Source organism: Mercenaria mercenaria, chromosome 18 (genome assembly GCF_021730395.1).
Source record: "Mercenaria mercenaria strain notata chromosome 18, MADL_Memer_1, whole genome shotgun sequence".
NCBI lineage: Eukaryota > Metazoa > Mollusca > Bivalvia > Venerida > Veneridae > Mercenaria > Mercenaria mercenaria.
The window spans coordinates 61,526,465-61,548,484 of record NC_069378.1 but is presented as its reverse complement, the minus strand read 5'-3'; the positions used below and the strand labels follow the sequence as shown (position 1 = coordinate 61,548,484).

Below are 22,020 nucleotides of genomic sequence, written 5' to 3'. Positions count from 1 at the left end.
AATATTTTTACACCTAACCCATAATACAGGGGGATGGCTTCGTTGAAACTATGCACAATGGCACTTTCAGAATTTTGCCAATATCATCCGCCAGGTGGTGGAATAGTTAAAACATTAATTAGTTTCTACTACAAATCAAATGCAGTTGTTCAATTTTCACTTGTAACTGCTTTACAGTCATCCTTGCTCCCTTTACGTTTGTGTATTGCTTTCAGATGGTTTCTCAGATGATGCGCCCATTTAAATTTGTATCCACATATCTCACATATATGCTGTCTGGCATCGTCATGCATTAACAAATGGCTTTTCAACTGATGCTTCATCTTGAAAAACTTGGAGCATACTTCACACTGAAATGTTTTCACATCAGTGTGACTTTTCATGTGTTGATATAAACATTTAGATAACACTGATTTTCCACAAACATCACACTGCTTGTAATTCCTCTGATTTTCATGCACAAGTTTGTGTTTTCATAACATTTCATAATACTTGTATGATTTAATACACATGTCACATTTGTAAGGTCGATCGTCAGAATGACTTGCCACATGTCGATACAGGTAGTCAAGTTTATGAAATGACTTGCCACATATCTTACACTTAATGCCTCCTGACTTGTGTATCTTCATATGATCTGCTAATTTGTCCTCTGTGCATACTTTCCTACAACGCTTGCATCTCACAGCTTTTTCAACATGATTAAATATTATATGTTCCTTCAATAATTTGTGGAATTGAAACGACTCGCCACATTTATCACATGTATAAAAACCTCCTAAATGAGTGCGCGTGTGCCTTTTAAACTCGTTTGAAATTCCGAACGTAGTTCCACAAATCTGGCATTTGTAAGGTTTGAAATCCCAATGAATTTTTATATGATTCTCTAATTTCCAGAATGCACTATACACCTGGTTGCAATCGAAACATGTGTACAGTTGTTTAACCTTCGTGAAAAACAAATCAAAATCATCTTCTTCACAATTCCTTTCATTGCAATCATCTTTTTTTACATGATCGGGTGGGATGCGTATGGTGGTGTCATCCCTCTTACCTACATGGGCCGTGTCATTTGGTTCTCTACTTTTCAAAGAAAATGAATCTAAATTATCTTCTTCAAAATGCCTTTCAATCTTTTCATTACAATCATCTTCAGCTATATTATCAAGAGGGATTTCTACTGCCGTGTCCTCAATTTTATGGACTGTACCATTTGATTCTTTACTTTTCACAGAAAGCAAATCTAAATTATCTTCTTCAATATTCCTTTCAACGTTTTCATTGCCGTAATCTTTGTTTACTTGATCAAGTACCGTACCTGTTGTAGTGCTTTCGGTTTTACAGGCTTTCTCATCACATTCTTTACTTTTCACAGATGACAAATCTACATTATCTTCTTCAATACTCTTTACAACTTTTTCATTGCAGTTATCTTTCTTTACATGATCAGGTGGGATTCCTACTTCTGATGCTTTATTCTTTTCGGCAGAACCATCATGTTCCTTTGATTTGTGAGACTCCTTATGACTATACAAGGTTCGTTCATGATGAAAACTTTTACCACATATCTTGCAATTATAGTGACATTTTCCATATGAACTTATATGCTTTTTCAAAAAATCAGAATTAGCAAAGACTCTACTACAAATTTCACAGGCAACATATTGCTTCTTTGCTATGTTTTCATTGCAGTTGTTCTCTTCCTCCACAAGGTCAAATCGTTTTCCTACTGTTGTATCCATTCTACTACCAGTAGTGGCAATGTTTTCCGTAATTGTGTGATATTTCATATGATTCCGCAAGGATCTCTCCTGAACAAAACTTCTACCACATATCTTGCAGTCATAACGGCTATTATTATGAGAGTTCAAATGCAATTTCAAAGGCCAGGAACGAATAAATCCTTTCTGGCAAATGCCACAGAAATATTGTTGCTTCTGGGGATGTGTTTTTCTCATGTGATCCATTAAAACCTTCCTGCTACAGAATCTTTGCCCACATAAATTACACAAGTATTGCATACTGTTTTCATCATTTTCTGTTTCATCTTCTCTTGTTTTATGTTCGTTCCGTTTCTCTATGCAATCTACTATATCCTCCAACGTCATATGGTGTATCGTTTCCATATGTCTTACCAAATCTCTCCATTCTTTAAAATTGTGCCGACAATAAATACACTTTTTACGAAATTTTGCAGAATGCGAAAACATATGCATTCTTAACTTTATTACTGTTTCAAATTTTTTCCTGCACAGTCTGCAGATGCGCATGCCTACTTGACACTTGACCACTTTCTCATCATCAGTCGCCTTCTTGGTCTCCATTCCAACGTAGATTTTCAACTTTCACTTGGTAGAACTAATGCTCATTAAAAGGGCGTTCAATGAGAATCTGTAAATAAAAAAGTGCATTTAATAAAAACATTAATTGCAAAGGAAACCTTTTTTGACAATTACAATGTTCCATGCTAACATTTGAAAACAAGAGGGCCATGAAGGCCCTGTATCGCTCACCTGACCTATTGACCTAACGATCATCAAGATTAACATTCTGACCAAGTTTCATTAAGATATGGTCATAAAGTGGCCTCTAAAGTGTTAACTAGCTATTCCTTTGATTTGACCCGGTGACCTAGGTTTTGACCCCACATAACCCAGATTCAAACTTTACCTCAAGATCACCACGTTTAACATTCTGACTAAGTTTCATGAAGACACAGTCATACATGTGGCCTATAGAGTGTTAACAAGCTTTTCCTTTGATATGAACTAGTGACCTAGTTTTTGACCCCACCTGATCCAGATTTAAACTTGAGCTAAAAATCATCAAGATTAACATTCTGACCAAATTTCATTAAGATATGATCATATATGTGGCCTCTAAAGTGTTAACTAGCTTTTCCTTTGATTTGACCTGGTGACCTAGTTTTTGACCCGACATGACCCAGATTCGAATTTTTCTTAAAGATCATCATGTTTAACATTTTGACTAAGTTTCAAGAAGATACAGTCATAAACATGGCCTCTAGAGTGTTAACAAGCTTTTCCTTTGATTTGACCTGGTGACCTAGTTTTTAATCCCACCTAACCCAGATTTAAACATGAGCTATACATCATCAAGATCAACATTTTGACCAAGTTTTATTAATACATTTTCGTAAACGTGGCCTCTACAGTGTCCTCCAGCTTTTCCTTTGATTTGACCGGGTGACCTAGTTTTTGATCTTACATGACCCAGATTCAAATTGGACCTTAAAATCATCAATATTAACAATTCTGACCAAGTTTCATGAAGATACAGTCATAAATGCGGTGTTAACAAGCTTTTCCTTTGATCTGACCTGGTGACTCGTCCAAGACTTTGAGGATAACACTCTGATCATGTTTCATTAAGATAGGGCCCAAATTGTGACCTCTAGAGTGTTAACAAGCTTTTTCTTTGATTTGACCTGGTGACCTAGTTTTTGACCCCAGATGATCCAATATCGAACTCGTCCAAGAGTTTATTAAGGGTAACATTCTGACCAAGTTTCATTAAGATTGGGCCAAAACTGTGACCTCTAGAGTGTTAACAAGCTTTTCATTGGATTTGACCTGGTGACCTAGATTTTGACCACAGATGACCCAATATCGAACTCATCCAAGATTTTATTGAGGGTAACATTCAGACCAAGTTTCATTAAGATATGGTCATGAAGTGGCCTCTAAAGTGTTAACTAGCTATTCCTTTGATTTGACCCGGTGACCTAGTTTTTGATCCCACATAACCCAGATTCAAACTTGACCTAAAGATCATCACGTTTAACATTCTGACTAAGTTTCATGAAGACACAGTCATAAATGTGGCCTATAGAGTGTTAACAAGCTTTTCCTTTGATATGAACTAGTGACCTAGTTTTTGATCCCACCTGATTCAGATTTAAACTTGAGCTAAAAATCATCAAGATTAACATTCTGACCAAATTTCATTAAGATATGGTCATAAATGTGGCCTCTAAAGTGTTAACTAGCTTTTCCTTTGATTTGACCTGGTGACCTAGTTTTTGATCCGACATGACCCAGATTCAAATTTTTCTTAAAGATCATCATGTTTAACATTTGGACTAAGTTTCAAGAAGATACAGTCATAAACATGGCCTCTAGAGTGTTAACAAGCTTTTCCTTTGATTTGACCTGGTGACCTAGTTTTTAACCCCACCTAACCCAGATTTAAACAGGAGCTATACATCATCAAGATCAACATTTTGACCAAGTTTTATTAATATATTGTCGTAAACGTGGCCTCTACAGTGTCCTCCAGCTTTTCCTTTGATTTGACCGGGTGACCTAGTTTTTGATCCTACATGACCCAGATTCAAATTGGACCTTAAAATCATCAATATTAACAATTCTGACCAAGTTTCATGAAGATACAGTCATAAATGCGGTGTTAACAAGCTTTTTCCTTTGATCTGACCTGGTGACTCGTCCAAGACTGAGGATAACACTATGATCATGTTTCATTATGATTGGGCCAAAATTGTGACCTCTAGAGTGTTAACAAGCTTTTTCTTTGATTTGACCTGGTGACCTAGTTTTTGACCCCAGATGACCCAATATCGAACTCGTCCAAGAGTTTATTAAGGGTAACATTCTGACCAAGTTTCATTAAGATTGGGCCAAAACTGTGACTTCTAGAGTGTTAACAAGCTTTTCATTGGATTTGACCTGGTGACCTAGATTTTGACCCAAGATGACCCAATATCGAACTCATCCAAGATTTTATTGAGGGTAACATTCAGACCAAGTTTCATTAAGATTGGGCCAAAATTGTGACCTCTAGAGTGTTAACAATCTTTTCCTTTGATTTGACCTGGTGACCTAGTTTTTGACCCCAGATGACCCGATATCGAACTCGTCCAAGACTTTATTGAGGCTAACATTCAGACAAAATTTCATTAAGACCTTAAAGGAATAAGATATAAATCTTGTACACAAAATCGATGATATATCTACTAGATTAGTTCAATAACATGAAACTTGCACAGGGCGCCTTTTAAAGGCACTCGCTACAGTTTTTCCGGACGGGTCGATATTTACCCCAACACCGTGCCAATTTGGTTGTGTTACTAATCGATGTAGCTCACTGCAGACTTGGTGCGGTCTTCTGCGCATGCCCAGAAGTGATTATCTAATGTAGCGTACGGCAATAATTCGCAAATTATTGTATGTTCGCATGCATTTAATGTACAAAATGTATAATATACTGGGCACATTCGGCATACAAACTCGTGTAACTCTGACTAGATCACCCGAGTTCACCTGAGTGACACGTGTAACAATTGTAGTCCGAACGCTTTATCGAGTAACTGAAAATGATGGAGAATGTTATCTATATGCTAACAGTTCAAAAGCTTCTGAGCTGTAACAAGAATGAAGAATGGTTGCTACTTTTGACACTTAATGACTTCTTTTTCCAAAATTAACAGCTGATCAGACGAAACAGTATCCCTCGTATCAGAAATTGTGTTGAATTAGTGGTCTACATGTATGTGGTGTTCATCTTAGTCTGCAATGTTTGCCAAGACCCATGTATAGGACACTGGGCATAATAATCCATTGCCACGCAGGTCACGGCGAGAGAATCCACTTTCCACATTTCAGCTAAATGCCAGGGACAGTTGCTGATACATTTACCATTTTCAACTACTTTTGTATATCTTGACAGGTGATCGAATCCGCAACCTTTAGCCAGGGACGTTGATCTATCACTTAGCCATGTCCATTGAAGAAATATGTTACGAAAATGAATAAGCTCAACTCTGCTGTCTCTATTCCCCCATGCTAATGAATTTCTTTTTTTTTTTAATGAAAATGTCTTTGTTTAAAATGACATAACTGAATCCACCATGCTCACAAATAGCACATAACAAACATTATGCTTTTTTCAAACTTTGTACGTAGTACAAACATGAAATGTGCTAAATGCTAGTATGACTCTTAAAAGACCAAGCACCAGTTCTTGATGTTGTTCAATTGGGTTCAACACCATTTCCAACAATCTTATTGCCATACATATGACTGACAGTCTCTAATGGTAACAAATGTTCACTCTCCCTGGCAAACTTAGCAACCTAAGAGCATTTTCATATGGAACTGACAACTCTACATTCGCATGAACTGAGGTAGCCTGCAAATGGCCATGGAAGGCATTTTTTCGCTAACTGGATCAAACCCGTGACCCTTTAACTGGCAGTACAATGCATCAACTACTGAGATAACTAGACAACAGTACTATATATGTCTGTGGAAAGAAGGTTTGTCGACAAGTAGGGAGGTTGAATTTTTTACTTATAACTTCAACATCAGTGTGTGGCTTCTTTTGTGGATTATTTGTTCTTATCACCCATTATGTGCTCTTAAGCCTAGAAAGAAAACTTACAAGCTTTAAGAATCAGATCGAGAACCCTCGAAATATGCTTGACATAGATGTTGCTGTAACAAGCAGATTTCTCAACCTCTGTCCTATTCAGCAGTATTTACAGAGAGGGGCATGAATGCCAAAAGAGCATTTCAAAGTTACTCTGCATTTAGAAGAAAGTAAAAGGTTTTAAAAGATCAATGACAGCACGCTCCACTATTCGAAGGCAATAGTCAATATAAATGATTTTCGGTTCTAGAATTGAAATAATGATTCAAGGATTATTTGACTTGATTCTATGATCTAGCTGTATACTCTGAATAGATATAAGAAGTTTTCAACCCAGTATCGCCCTTAGTTTTGGCAAGAGCAACTTGACTAAAAAAAAGGGACATAACTTTGCTAAAGTTAAAGCAAATGTTATGGGACTTGATGCTTTTACCTTGCTTTACAACCCTGAAGACATGTGAGTAATTTCAACCCAATGCCCCCATTAGTTTTGGAAATAGCAACTTGCATGCAAACCCAACAATATCTATGCACAAGAAAGAGGGCATAACATGTCCAAAATTAAGGTTATGGGAATTGATGCTGCGACCTTCCTTTACAACACTGGCGACATGTATGGAAGTTTCAATCCAATGTCTGCATTAGTTTCCGAGATAGTAACTTGCATGCAAAACTTTAACCAGGTTTTTCAAAGTTTAAACAGTGGGGCATAACCTGGCCAAAGTTCAAGTACGGGTTAAGGAAGTTGATGCTATGTCCTTTACAACATGGACGACCTGTGTGAAGTTTCAACCCAGTATTAGTTTAAAAAAATATAACTTGCATGCAAAACTTTAACCCCAAAAAGGGGTCTGTCTCAAGTAAGAGTAATGAGGCTTGTGATATGTTGATATGACCTTATTTTACAGACCAGAACAGATGTGTGAAGTTTTAACCAAACATCTGCATTAGTTTGGTTATACTTACTTGCATGTAAAACTAAAAACTGCATTTTCTAAGTCCAAAAGGGGCATAATTTTGTCAAAATACATGTCAGAGTAATGGGACTTGATCATCTGCGGTTAGTTAATGACCTTAAAAAAGTAAAATTAGGTTTCAAAGCAATATGTATATAAACGAGACCCATAATTTACATATGATTCGGTCAAGAGATGTCTAACTTGGTTATTTTGATAGGTCTAGTGAGTTGAAAAAAAACAAGGAAGAGTATCCAACAGGGAAAGCCGCGTGCTAAAAACGCAGCCTCCCCAAACGCACACATGATCAACACAGGACACCACACACACAAAGCAAACACACAAGGACAAAACAAATAATCAAAGGAACACAGTGGGGCTTGTTTGAAGTTTTAATTCAATATCATCTGCGGTTATTGAGATAAAACCTTGATAGTAATTGCACCCAAAACTTTACCAGTTATCAACGATCGACGCCGTGTTTAAAGTGTTAATGCATTCGGATACGATCACCCGCCTTTCCCAGCTTCAGGAGGTGGGTAGAATTCGGGTGACACAACTACCATCGCCCGTGTTACACGAGTTATACTGGAGTAATACCCAGGGTGACTCGGGTTAACTCGAGTATGTATGCCGAACGCGCCCACTGACTAATGGTTAGGGTAAGTATCACCATGGTTACAAAATATATACATTTAAAGTACTTTTAGTTCAAACTGCTTCAATCCGACATATACTGGAGTCTGTTATTTATACCAGCGCTCAAACTCTGCATTGAGTCGCAGCTGTTTCTAATCCAGTACCGTACCCGTACCGTACACTCGTAAACTATAGGTTTTGTTAAGGACGCTCGCTACAGTTTCGTAATTTTTTTCTCAATAATAGATTTTGATGAAATGTTTTAAATAAAAGATCATGTTATGATGTATTGAAAAGCCTTTGAGATGCACATAATCTCTGTATTCTTATTATTATTTTTAACAGCTATCCCTGACAACGCTCTTGCTAGTTATAATAGATAACAATTGATAAGCAGTATAACATAGACATATAAAATCAATTATACATGCTTAGACGAAAAATAATACATTTAGCCTATGGCACTAGTGAAAAATCTGCGGGCATTATTTAACGCATGGGTACCGCCGTGTGGACTAGCCTTTCAAACTGCTTTGATATGAACTAAGTTTTGGTATTTAGTTATATCGCTTTTCAGTCACTTCCAACGTAACTTGTAAAACCTTCCGCAAGACATTTTGCAGGAAGCTCTACCGGGAAATTCATAACTTCTATAAAACTTCGGACTATATGAAATGTCAAAATCGTAAAATATTGAAGTCCGACGTTTATTTATAGAACCAATCTGACTAAAGTACATCTCCTATTACGCTACGCATAGGATCTGAGAACGACCTATTCATAGCCTCGTTCTGACGACCCTTTCGCTAGCCAATCAGAGTTTAACTTACAACATTTTGCAAATCTACCTGTAGCCTTGACTTTTGATATATACTTATGTCGATATGTGTCAGATAGTAAGTTAGCTCAGTCGGTAGGCCACTTGCTTTGTAAGCGAGGGGTCCCGGGTTCGAGTCCTGGAATGACTGCACATTTTTCTTACTCTTTGACGTTCGAACAAGTCGTCTGTTGGTTAAAATAAAAATAGCAATACTGGAAATCCAAGATATACAGAAGACGTATGTGAATGGGTCGTTCTCAGATCTTCGTTTAGAAGATCAAGTACTTAAGTCAGATTGTTTATAGAACTAGATAGTAGATGTGACTTGATCGAATATCGATACTCACTACTTTGAAAATAAAAGCTAGCCTTTTAAGCTTGACTTTACCAAAGTAATGTAGATTGACGTTATCAAATAAATTAGTACTGTATGTTTCTAAATCCACTTTTTGTCAATGAAATAAACCTGACATTTGTAACAATTCACTTTTGTGGTAAAGTCATTCGAAAATTATATATGGCGTAAATGCATAACAGGGGAAATAATTTTAATGCAACTAAAAATAAGTATCATGGTATATTATAGACGATGTGTGAACAGTACGTTGTTTCATGTGTCGATATTTCGATATTTATTGTGATTACAGTGACGGTGTCTTAGCTATTTTAATTTAAAAAAAAAAAAAAAAAAAAAAAAAAAAACAAAAAAAAAACAAAATGAAGTGTTTATTTTCATGGATGAACATAATCATAATGTGTTTAGCACAAAACAGGATATCATTATAACTGTAACACCCTACAGTACATCTTTTTTTAACTGAAAATAATTTTGTTACCACATGCCTGTTTCCTTCAAGAACTGAACATAACGACTATAGCACGCAACAATACATTGACTTAACCGAAGAAAATATAATCAGCACACATCATAACACTTCAATAACTGGACACATTGGGATCTCGGACTCAACAGACCGACATTTAAACAGGCATAACATAACATAACATAACATAACATAACATATTCTTTATTCGACATAAAATTGCAAACATACAATTTATAGTCAATACAAACAGCACAATTTTGTAAAGCATAACACATGCCTGTAGTTTCCAAACATTTAACTGAGAAGTTCAGTAGATTAACACCTATTACATGTACACTTCTATATCATAACTCCCGACAACAAACGGGTATGAAAAAGAACCTGATCATAATTTACTCTTATCTACACAACTAAGAGCAGGATAAGGACAAGTAACTTTTGATTGTAATTATATGACAACTTGCAGAGGTTATTTCCCTTGCATTGTTTAACTAATTTGTGGATATAACGGGTATTATTGGACCTTGCATTGAGAAAGTGACGCTAAGGAGTATCAACGGCTCATTGTTTGAAATTAATCACTACATAAATAAAATAAGCCATGAATCGCCATTACATATATACATCGGTATCGAAATCACATTATTTCTTGTTTCATCCTCTAAACTCAATGACGTTATGAAACGAAATTTTTAATACGAGAACATCCGCAAATAGATTTACGATGAAGCATTAATCAGAGATTTAGCTACGATATATAAAAGCTAGCTTGACAGATATGTCCAAAAGTCAAGGTGTGGACGATGTTGTAAATATTTTCGGATATGATTTATGTCTATGGACCAAACCTCGGTTGGCCTTTCCGAAAACCAAAAATAAAAGACCAGTTCGTTGGTCTATGTAAGATTAAATCTACTACCTGCGGAATTTGTTCAACTATTGTATTAATAACGTTCTCGGATGATGACGTATATCATATACATAGAATACCATTGTATTTATGTAAGGTATTCGTATTTACAAACACAATGTATGCAATCATTTGGCTCAGAGGTCGCCACAGAACACAATCCCTGTAGATACACAAACTAGCAAACACTGAAAGCATCTATCGTTTAGTCGAAGTAAAATGAGTAAAAATATAATCTAAGTTCGTTCGTTGAAAGCATGATATAAGTAAGCTGCCAGGTTATTTAATAGCTTAAGCCCGCCCGCTTAGCTCAGTAGGTAAGAGCGTTGGTCTACGGATCGCGGGGTCGCGAGTTCGATCCTCGGGCGGGGCGTATGTTCTCCGTGACTATTTGATAAACGACATTGTGTCTGAAATCATTAGTCCTCCACCTCTGATTCATGTGGGGAAGTTGGCAGTTACTTGCGGAGAACAGGTTTGTACTGGTACAGAATCCAGTAACACTGGTTAGGTTAACTGCCCGCCGTTACATGACTGGAATACTGTTGAAAAACGGCGTTAAACCCAAAACAAACAAACAAATTATTAAATAGCTTAACATTTGTACTTGACATAAGTGATTCAAACTTCTGTATTGTAGGCCATCTACAAAAATATGGTTTGAAAAATTTCCTTCGCAGTTCATAGTATTTCGGACATACTAGTAAAAAGTGATACTCTGTCTCTATCAAATTTAAAGGACAATTTCGACATTTCCTATTTTCTCTGGGGATATTTACATGTCGACCCCTTTCTATTTCTAAATTATGAGCTGATGTTCTAAATTTAGTTAAAGCGATTCTATGTTTGTTATTGTTTATTACGTTAAGATATTTTTCTAGTTCAAATGTGTGTTTGTGAATGCTATAAGATGAAAGTCTATTGGAATTATTTATGTTTGCGTACCAGCTTTGTTTATAAGTATCTAGTTTTCTAAGTTTAATTATTTGTAAATTAATATCAAGTCTATCTTGCTGTAACCAAATATTTGACATACCTATTTCATTTAACAAAGTTTTTATGTGAAAAGCCCAGTTTTTTCCATTATATGACATGTTATTATCTGCATCTTCTTTAAGCATGTTATATGTTTTTTAGGCGAACGCCGTCTAAATTCGTTTTCGTTTCCTATGCCACGTGACTTCAGTTTGCAAATCAAATTACTTGATAACGCATTATAGATAATTTATCAAAATGGAAGATTTATGTAACACTCTGCCTAATTGGACGAGAGTGTCAATTTCTTTCACTCTGTTGATTGTGCTACGCTGAGTGAAATGTAGACAAAGCGTTTATCCTAAACGACGCTGTTCACAGTTTTAAAGCTAACTTTGGCTCAGTATATTTAGCAAGAATATTGATATATCTCAAAATGATAAGTAAGTTTAATAAATATGATAAAAACCTGTTCAAATACCAACATATATCAAATTAAAGAAATAGCTGAATACAGTCTGCGTATCACATGAATAAGGGTGTGATAAGAGTCTTTTATGTAGAGAAGTGCTTTTTAAAAGATTTTCCTTGTTACAATCGTCGTCTGTATACGAAAAGGTTTCTTGCTTTTGTGACTTATTCAGATTGCATATTAAAATGAGTACTTGTTTGCTTTGATATATTTGTTATAAATTATTTAACTGATTTATCATATATGAATATTTTTCTTTAGTATGGTATGCAAATATTGAACTCAGTTGAAATCTGTTTTATTATATATATGCTATATAATGACTGAATCTCATTACACTGAAATGAAGGTACGCTGCATACAGTTTATCTGTGTGATATGACTACGGTCAAACTTTCCTTATGAAACAAAAATATTGAAATAATTACAATTGTATGTTTTGCTTGACCTTCACTTTTTTATAGGTGTGACGTCATTGTCCAAAGATTCATGAATAGCGAATATGCATTTGTTAAAGCGGGATCAGTTGGCCTATTTTAGAAATAAATAAAAATAATAAATAAAAAAATCCTTTAATTGATTTTTCGGCGACGCCGTCTAAATTCGTTTTCGTTACCTATGCCACGTGACTTCAGTTTGCAAATCAAACTACTTGATAACGCATTATAGATAATTTATCAAAATGGAAGATTTATGCAACACTCTGCCTGATTGGACGAGAGTGTCAATTTCTTTCACTCTGTTTATTGTGCTACGCTGAGTGAAATGTAGACAAAGCGTTTATCCTAAACGACGCTGTTCACAGTTTTAAAGCTAACTTTGGCTCAGTATATTTAGCAAGAATATTGATATATCTCAAAATGATAAGTAAGTTTAATAAATATGATAAAAACCTGTTCAAATACCAACATATATCAAATTAAAGAAAGAGCTGAATACGGTCTGCGTATCACATGAATAAGGGTGTGATAAGAGTCTTTTATGTACAGAAGTGCTTTTTAAAAGATTTTCCTTGTAACAATTGTCGTCTGTATATGATAAGTTTTCTTGCTTTTGTGACTTATTCAGATTGCATATTAAAATGAGTACTTGTTTGCTTTGATATATTTGTTATAAATTATTTAACTGGTTTATTATATATGAATATTTTTCTTTAGTATGGTATGCAAATACTGAACTCAGTTGAAATCTGTTTTATTATATATATACTATATAATGAATGAATATCATTACACTGAAATGAAGGTACGCTGTATACAGTTTATCTATGTGATATGACTACGGTCAAACTTTGCTTATGAAACAGAAATATTGAAATAATTACAATTGTATGTTTTGCTTGACCTTCACTTTTTATAGGTGTGACGTCATTGTCCAAAGATTCATGAATAGCGAATATGCATTTGTTAAAGCGGGATCAGTTGGCCTATTTTAGAAATAAATAAAAATAATAAATAAAAAAATCCTTTAATTGATTTTTTCTCATGTATTCTAATCAAACTTGATTTGTAGCATCTTTATTAGGCCCGCAGCCAACTTTGTTCAGCTGGGACATTTAACCCCTTTTAGGGGCTGCTAGAGCTAAAACTAGAAATGCCTTTATACAGCGTCTCATGAACAGCTTGGTGGATCTTTGTCATACTTGGTCTGGAGCATCATTATAAGGTCCTCTTCCAAATTTATTTATATAGGAACTTGGGCCCTATTAGGGACCACTATAGCTAAAAGTAGATATGCCTTTCTTCGCATTAACCACTAAAATGTAATGGATTTTTATCAAACTCGATGTGTAACAATATCGTAAGGTCTCCTGCTATTTTGTTACAAATGAGGATAGGGACCAATTTAGCTAAAATATAAACACGTTTAATGACCTCTTCTCATGAACCGCTTCATGAATCTTCATCAAACTACTGCTGTAATTATTCGTCTAAGGATAAACGAAACAAAATTGCAACCCTACGAAACCTTTGCGAAAAATTAAGAGAACCATTTAAATTGTTAAAGTGCGGTGTTTAGTTTTGCAATTTGAAAAATGTTAGATGAAAGATGAATGTTAGATGAAAAATTCATAAACTTCTTTCCTTATTACAATTCGCCGACCATCATTTTTAAAGATATTTCTTGTTTAAGTATGCAGTTATTATTTAATTTTAGTATTTTAAACCAATATCTGATCATTATTATTTTACGGTGTATTGCCATTGGATATCGTCCTAGCTCTCCATATAATGCATCTAAGTTAGTTGATTTTCTCACGCAGAGTATCTTTCTAAGAAATTTACAGTGTACTAATTCAATACTTCTACCTTCGTTGTAGCCAAAAACTTCAGCACCATAATGTAAAATAGATCCTACCAAGGTATCGAATAATTTACATCTATCATGTGTCTTTAGATCTAATTGATTGAATACTGTGAATAAATTATGTAATGCATGCAGGGAATGCTGAGCAAGATGCTGCTGGGTTCGATACCAGTTCCCGTTTTTAAATAGATAAATACCTAGATACTTGAAGGTTTTAACAACTTCTAAAATTTGATTATTAAATGTGAAAATATGAGTAGAATGTCTTCCTTGTTCTAATATCATTATTTTAGTTTTAGCTATATTATAGCATAAGAGTCATTCTAAACATAAGACCGTCTAGGCGTTTCATAAATAGGGGCGACGCGGTAACGATCGTCATTACTCTGACCATTTATAAATGAAAGGTCCGCTCTCTTTTCCGCTCTTTTGCTATTCAATTGTATCCCTAACTATCTTTTAATCATTATCTGCTATTCAGATATCCAGTCATTTGTGTAAACCTCTTTATTTAATACGAATACACACGTTTGTAGAATGTCATCAGTGCGTGTCCTTATTTAACTTTTTAGCGGACAGCCGATAGTGTGTAATAATATATGTAGTTAGGTTAACCGTATGGCCCCGAAATAGACCTTAAATTCGATAGTCTCATTCAATCTGATATATTTAAAAAAGTAGCTAAATTTAAATACATATACTTCAGGTAGTACGTAACTTGCATGTCATAGTAATGCAATTAATTACGGGTTAAAAATACAAATTATGCTTACCAGGTTGTGGACCTAAAGGCACCCCAGTGTAATAACATTTAAACACCTTGATTTGGTAAGAGTTCTGTAAATGATTATTTTAAACGGTTTACAGTGCAAATAGAGAATGAGGCATGCAGTGATATAAGAAAAATATACTTTACTCAAATCATTAACAAACTTGTTTAAACAGAAAAGATAACATCATTATTATGAGACCTTTGAAATGATAATTACAAAATGTAATGAATGAAATCAACAAACCTGTATTATAATCCAATATTAATCCAATTATTCTAGATTGAAGAATATAAAAAGAGACTAATACGTGTGTTCAGTAACATAAATCTGACCGCAATGACCAGGTATCTTTGAAAAGCCTAAAGCAATGACATTAAAGCATTTTTAAAACTGTAAAATATTTGACCTATTATCCATTCAAAAAACAACAAAACAAAACAAAACGTCTCCGATACTAATCCGTTAAAATCCGGACTGCCGCACCTCAAAATTAATGTATCAAATTACTTAGCTTAAAATACTGTCACAACCCAATTTTTTAATAAAATGACTTAATCCCAAAATAAACAGTTATCGCATAGAATGTATGAATTGACGTGTCTAGCCATCCGGTAACCGGACTGCCGGCCTGCGTTAAGGCTGAACACCACTAAATCCGGCTGTTCTTTATCTTACATAAATTTCACTCACTTTAAAACAGGTTTTCAACATTTTCTAACATATCAGATTTTCAGAGACTTATATTCCCATAAAGAACTATATCGCTACTTTAGAAAAACAAAAAGAAAAGGAGGGGGGGGGGGGGGGGGGGTTAACTTTAATATAAGAAAAGTACAGTTCGCTAAATGCAACCCGCTAAATTTACTCCTTTTCGCTTCTTTCAATTTCTCTAATCAAAACATTAGATTCTTACGCCGCCATTTTTGCATAGAATGCGTTAGGAACATGCCGATTTCGATAGAATGCAAAGTGATACATACTGAAACGCGGTAATCTCTTGATCGGATCAGCTATATCATGCCATAGTGAGTGTATACAATGTATGTCTGGGCTGATCAACAGAGGTATTTCATGTATACGGTTAGAAGGTATTAAATTCCTCCATCATTTTTCTATGTAAAAATAACAATTTATAACATATTTTATCAGCATTGCTAGGCTTTCACTTCTTGCGAGATTATCCTTGTCTTGAATGTCTGTCTTGAGGCAATCAAAAGTACCAAAAATATGAGGTTGACTGAGACACGTGATGCAAACGCCAATATTGCGTAGGCAGATGCAAGGAAGACCTACTTTCACTTTCATTTTTCAAAACAGCTTCGACTCAACTTTTGAAGCATGTAAGGTAGCTTAGAACAAAGAGCTATAAAAATAAATAGATCGGCAACTTGAAAGACATATAGAGCAAATATCGCCCCCCCCCCCCCCCCCCCCCCCCCCCCAAAAAAAAACAAAATAAAAAAACAACAACAAAAAACGTGACAACTGAATGAGATCTCGTTTATCGGAAGTGACGCGTTCTCCACGCGCCATTTTGTATGTGAAAGCAATTATTCATCGGTAAATTAATTACCACCGTATGAGCACGCTTCTTTTGCTGGTAAGAAACGTATTCTTTGTGTCTTAAGACTATTTCACATTAAACTAATGTCTTTTTAGAAGGTAACATGTATTTCAAATGTAGTTTTAAAGGTACAAATTGTAACTCCATGCTCCCCGATGTTTGTTTTCATTAAGATAACGCCAATTCACACTCACTGTGACACGAGATCACGCGAGATTACAGCTAGTTGCCATTCTGTGTATTTTATACTTCTTTGCTTAGAATCATCTACAAAGATATATCTCTTAATAATCAATCATCAATAAAGCTTATATCTGGGATGAAAATGACCTTTACTAGGCGGGTAAAGTGCACCCAGAGATAATTTGTTTCATCAAAATCCATTCAGTGGTTTTGAAGGAAATATTATTTAAAGAAACTGTTTTTGGTTCTGGTGGTCATGTATTTTGAGTCAGAAAAAAATAACAATATTTGTAGACGGTCACACAAGGACAATTTGTGTGAACTTATATCAAAATCGAGCTTACAGTTTTATACAAGCAGATTGTCTAAGTCTCTACTGCATACATATAGGGAAAAGTGACCATGCCTTCGTGAGCCATGTTATTTGAGGCATTGGGATAATTTGAACAATCTTGGTGGAGGGTAACACAAGACCATTTGTGTAAAATAATTTTAAAACCAGGCTAGCAGTTGATACATCTTTAAGTTTGCATAACATCCATAAATTTAGTAATTACTGAGATATATAAAATGGAAAGTGCGCAAAAACTTTAAATTCTTAGTAAAATGGGGACATAATTCATGGAATATTGGAGCAAGAGTTATGAACTTTGTGTCATATGATTCGAGTGATGATGTTGAACAACTACTTTTAGTTTGAATCAGATCCGGTAATAAAATAGAGAAAGTTAAATTACATTAAAAATTAGCATGAAAATTTAGGTAAAAAAGGGGTAAACTTATTATAAGGTATTGGCGCCAAATATTTGCCCTTGTGCAAAATGATGTGGTTAGTGATGTGGAAAAATTATAGTAAGTTTGAATTATATCCATTTTGTTATAACAGAGATATAATGAATAAGCAGCACAAATCAACTAAAATGCTGTCAAAATTTGATGAAGATCCATCAAGCGGTTCATGAGAAGAAGGTTCTTTAAGGTTTTTTTTTTTATTTTTTGGTAAACCGTTTGCATAAACTTAGAGGGCCAGGCTTGGATGCTACCGACCTGAAAAAAAGTTCATAAAAATTAGGTATTAAATGTGGCCTTTAGTAGAAAGAGAATAACTGTACTGAATTGACGAAATAATAGGTATTGACCTCAATTGATCCTGTAGAATTTTAACTAGAGTTCAGAAAAGATGTGTGATCTCTAGGCTGTTATCAATGCAACCCTTGATAACACCGTGGTTACCTTGAGCACATGTTATCAAAATAAATATGATATTTGATAAAAAATGTAAAATCCCGGAGATGTATGGTCTTGACCTATATACAAGGCATTTGAACCACATCAATATTTATAAGTAAGATAGTTATGAAACAGAATGTGTACAAAACATACACACGTATTATATACAGTTCAACGAAACAATTCACACTTATATAAACAGTCACACGCTAAGTAGACATTCATAACCATTATTAAGTTTGCCAAATTATGATTTATAATTAGGGACACATACTACTTTTCAATAACAGCAACGTATATGTTTGCACTTAATTGATAAATATAGGTATTCTACTATGCCAACGAAGCACTAAAATATCATCAACCCTGCTCTTTCATTTACAAACACACTCATTAACACATATTTGAAAACATTTGAAATTCGATTATCTTCATCTCCTAAAATTTGGATTTTATAAATACAGAAGTTACGAAAGTATATAAGCATGAGAAAGACATGCCCACTAGCGATATAATAGTGTTTTAACTCTGACTTTGCACCAGCATAAACATAATTACTACCAGCTCATAAAATTTGATGTTTTGCCACAACATCACATTTCAAACTAAAAGGGATCTATCTGCCTAGCGAAAACAGTGAAACATTTAAGGCGTCAGAACTTAGATAAACATATTTCATGAAAATTAAGTTTTGATATGTTATTTAACATGCTTTACATTTAAATGTAATAATGTGTTCCAATGTCAATTCTGGGATATTAAATTAAACATATTTTTAAGGAAGAGAACAAAGTATTGTTTATACTCTGGCCTTAACCCAGTCACTGGGCACTTCCTTTAGCATATCGACGGTGTCGGTCGAAAATCCCGAATAATGAAAATGCCTATTTTTTTCTTTGCCGAATAATGTTTAGTATTTTCCCGCGCCGAATGAATTCCTTGATTAAAAAAAAGCCGAATAGTGTTTTTCAATGTTTTCTGAAGTTACGAGGGCCTTTTTATTAGTCAAACATGTAGCACAACCAAATACCAATTAGCATTGCAAGTATGGATGTTCTGTGTTGTTTACATTTTTTCAGAAATTGATCTAAAAAAATCAATATTCGGTATATTTTGTTTGAACTAGAAAAGGCGGAAACACTAAAAATTAGTGTTTTTTTCTCTCTCTCCTGAAAACCACCATGTTATTTTTCGGGATTTTCGAACGACTTCTCTTAAGCTATTTGTCTGAGCTATTGCAAAACAATTTTGAGACAGCTGCGAGTTATTTTGGTTAAGTCAAGAATAAACACCATAAAGTGGCAAAAATACAGCATTAAGAATAACCATAAAAAATTCATAAAACAAAGCCTTTTAGAATTCTACACTTTCCTCCCTTCCCCAGGAGTCCTTAGCTAATTCACATTAAGAGAAATTCATTTAAGTGCTCATAAACAGGTGTTTAGTTTTGTATTTAAGCTCTGGCAGTTAAATCGAACAGAACTAATTACACAAGGCGATCGGTAACACCCCTGGATACTCCCCGAAATCACTAGAACATAAGGGGTTTCAGCTACGGAGGTCGTGTTAAGGAAAAATGTGGTCAGCAAGAGGTGTGGTTCTTTAACAATGTACTTTCTCTCACTGATCTCTATGGTTATGTAAAGTATCCGGTTTAAACCTTACATAGTATTCAAGTTATGCCACAGACAAGGTTTCAAAAAAGGGAGACAACTAAAAAATGGGACATCTTTAATCTATGTTTCCTAGTCACTGCACCCCCTCTCATGAACCTCAATCAATATGTAAAGTATCAACTCAATAATGAAGTGGTCAATATGTAGAATTCAAGGTATGCCCCAAACAAGGTTTTCAAACAAAGGGAAATAAATCAACAAGAGCACGTAGAAGACGAGGAACAGAAGTTATTTGTTCATTGTGCATTTGTCGTTTGACGAACTGACCTCAAATTAATAATTATACGTCATTCACCAGTGATAAGTGACCTCCGTATCAAATATGTTCTTAGATCAAGGCATTCTCTCGATATCTGGCCAAAAATGTTCTGCCGTTCTTAGACATAGAGACCTTTACCTTTGACCTACTGACTTCAAAATCAATAGGGTTCATCTGCTGGTCATTACCAACCTACGTAATAAGTTGCGTGATCAAAGGCTCAATAATTTTCAGTTATTGTCTGGAAACCGTTTAACTGTTCCGGGTCCCTGTGACCTGGATCTACTGACTTCAAAATAAACAGGGGGCATCTGGTCATGACAAACCTTGTCATTATTAACATCTCTATCAACTTTCATGATCCTCGGCCCAAACGATCGCGATGTCATTCGGAAACTGTTTTATTGTTCCGGATTATCGTGATTTTGACCTTTGACCCTGTTTATCAATCGGGATTATCTGCTGGTCATGACAAACCTCCCTATCAATTTTCATGATGCTAGGCCCAAGCGTTCTTATGTTATCTTCTTGAAACCATTTAAATGATCCAGGTCACTGTGACCTTGACCTTCGACTTACTAATCTAAACATCAGTTTGTTCATCTTTGTTCGGGCCGACACAATTATTTGTCATATGGCGACTTTCCAGCTTTGATGGTGGATGAAGACCCCAGGTACCCCTTCATGCGTTATTCCATCAGAAGCGGGCATCTTGGCAGAACCACAGACCTTTCGTAAGTCAGCTGGATGGCTTCCTCACATGGAGAATTGAACGCCCCGAGTGAGGTTCGAAAGGATCAAGTGATTTGAAATCAGCGACCTTAACCAATCGGCTTCGGAGGCCTCCATAAGACACCTGCTGGTGATGACAAACCTCGATATCAACTTCATGATCCTAGATCTAAGCATTTTTAAGTTGTCATCTGGAAACTGTTAAACTGTTCTAGGTCACTGTGACCTTGACCTTTGACCTACCAACTTACACAAATTAATAGGTTTTTTTGCTCCAAGCCCTCTTGAGTTAATGTCCGGGTCACTGTGACCTGGATCTTTGACCTACAGACAAAATCAATAGATGTCATCTGCTGGTTATAATGAACCTTCCTATCACATTTCGTGATCCTATGCACAAGAAATCTTGAGTTATCATCCGAAAACTGATTGATCTACGGACCGTTCGACCGGCATCTGCAAAACAATATACTCCTCCTTCTTCGAAGAGGGGAGGGGGTTGGGGGGGGGGGGCATAAAATGGGACCATCTAGAGTTATAAAAGTATAATGTTACTACTTGGTATATTCAATTCGTTTTGAGATAATCTCCAGACAAGAAGTGTGACAGACTGACTTAGTGGATACCATATCCCTCTTAGGAGAGCATAATAGTGCTTCATGGATGCAATCATGTAAAGAATCTTCTTGGCGAATATGACACCGTTCATTAAGGTTTTCTTTCTTAGCTCTGGCTGCTCTGTATCCAAGCTAACCAGTGTTTACAAAATTGAAAAAGGACTATGAAGTGATTAAAGTTAACTTGTGGTCAATGACCAGTTTTCTAAAGCTTTCTTTTTCATTTTAAACTTTGATTTAATCATGTTTTATTGCTAATCTAGAACATGCAGTACATAGTACATACATATTTGTAACACATTAAAAAAAAAACAAAAAACGTATGATGAAGACGATTTACGTAAAAAGCAAGTGGGTTGGATGCCTCTAAAATGTTTAAGTGGAAACATTTTAACAAATTATACGCAGGTAGGCCCTAGTAGACGAAACACAGCAAGTATGGTAAAATTCTGGCAAGTTTCTCCACTGTTCAAATATTGATGCCAGACCAAACGCCTTTACCAATACTGCATCTTGAATCTATTGTTCAGGTGAGTTTTAAAGCTTATTCTGCTCAAATGCAGTCAGTTTGGTTGCCTTCATGTATTGTTTTTAAATGGCTTCTTAAATGGTGTGCCCATTTAAATTTGAAACCACATATCTTGCATTCATGTTTTCTTAAATCTTCATGGG

The 22,020-nt window shown here is 35.2% G+C and overlaps 1 protein-coding gene across 1 annotated transcript; it reads right to left on the bottom strand.

Moving 5' to 3' along the window:
- Positions 1 to 473: 473 nt before the first annotated feature.
- Positions 474 to 2,126, bottom strand: LOC123538285 (zinc finger protein 26-like). Its single transcript, XM_045322252.2, has one exon. The coding sequence runs from the start codon at positions 2,124 to 2,126 to the stop codon at positions 474 to 476; it is 1,653 nt and encodes a 550-aa protein (XP_045178187.2).
- Between the last annotated feature and the right edge of the window lie 19,894 nt (positions 2,127 to 22,020).

Bases quoted from the DNA above. Each gene is read 5' to 3' on its own strand.
- LOC123538285 (XM_045322252.2), bottom strand. From the start codon at position 2,126: ATGGAAACGATACACCATATGACGTTGGAGGATATAGTAGATTGCATA.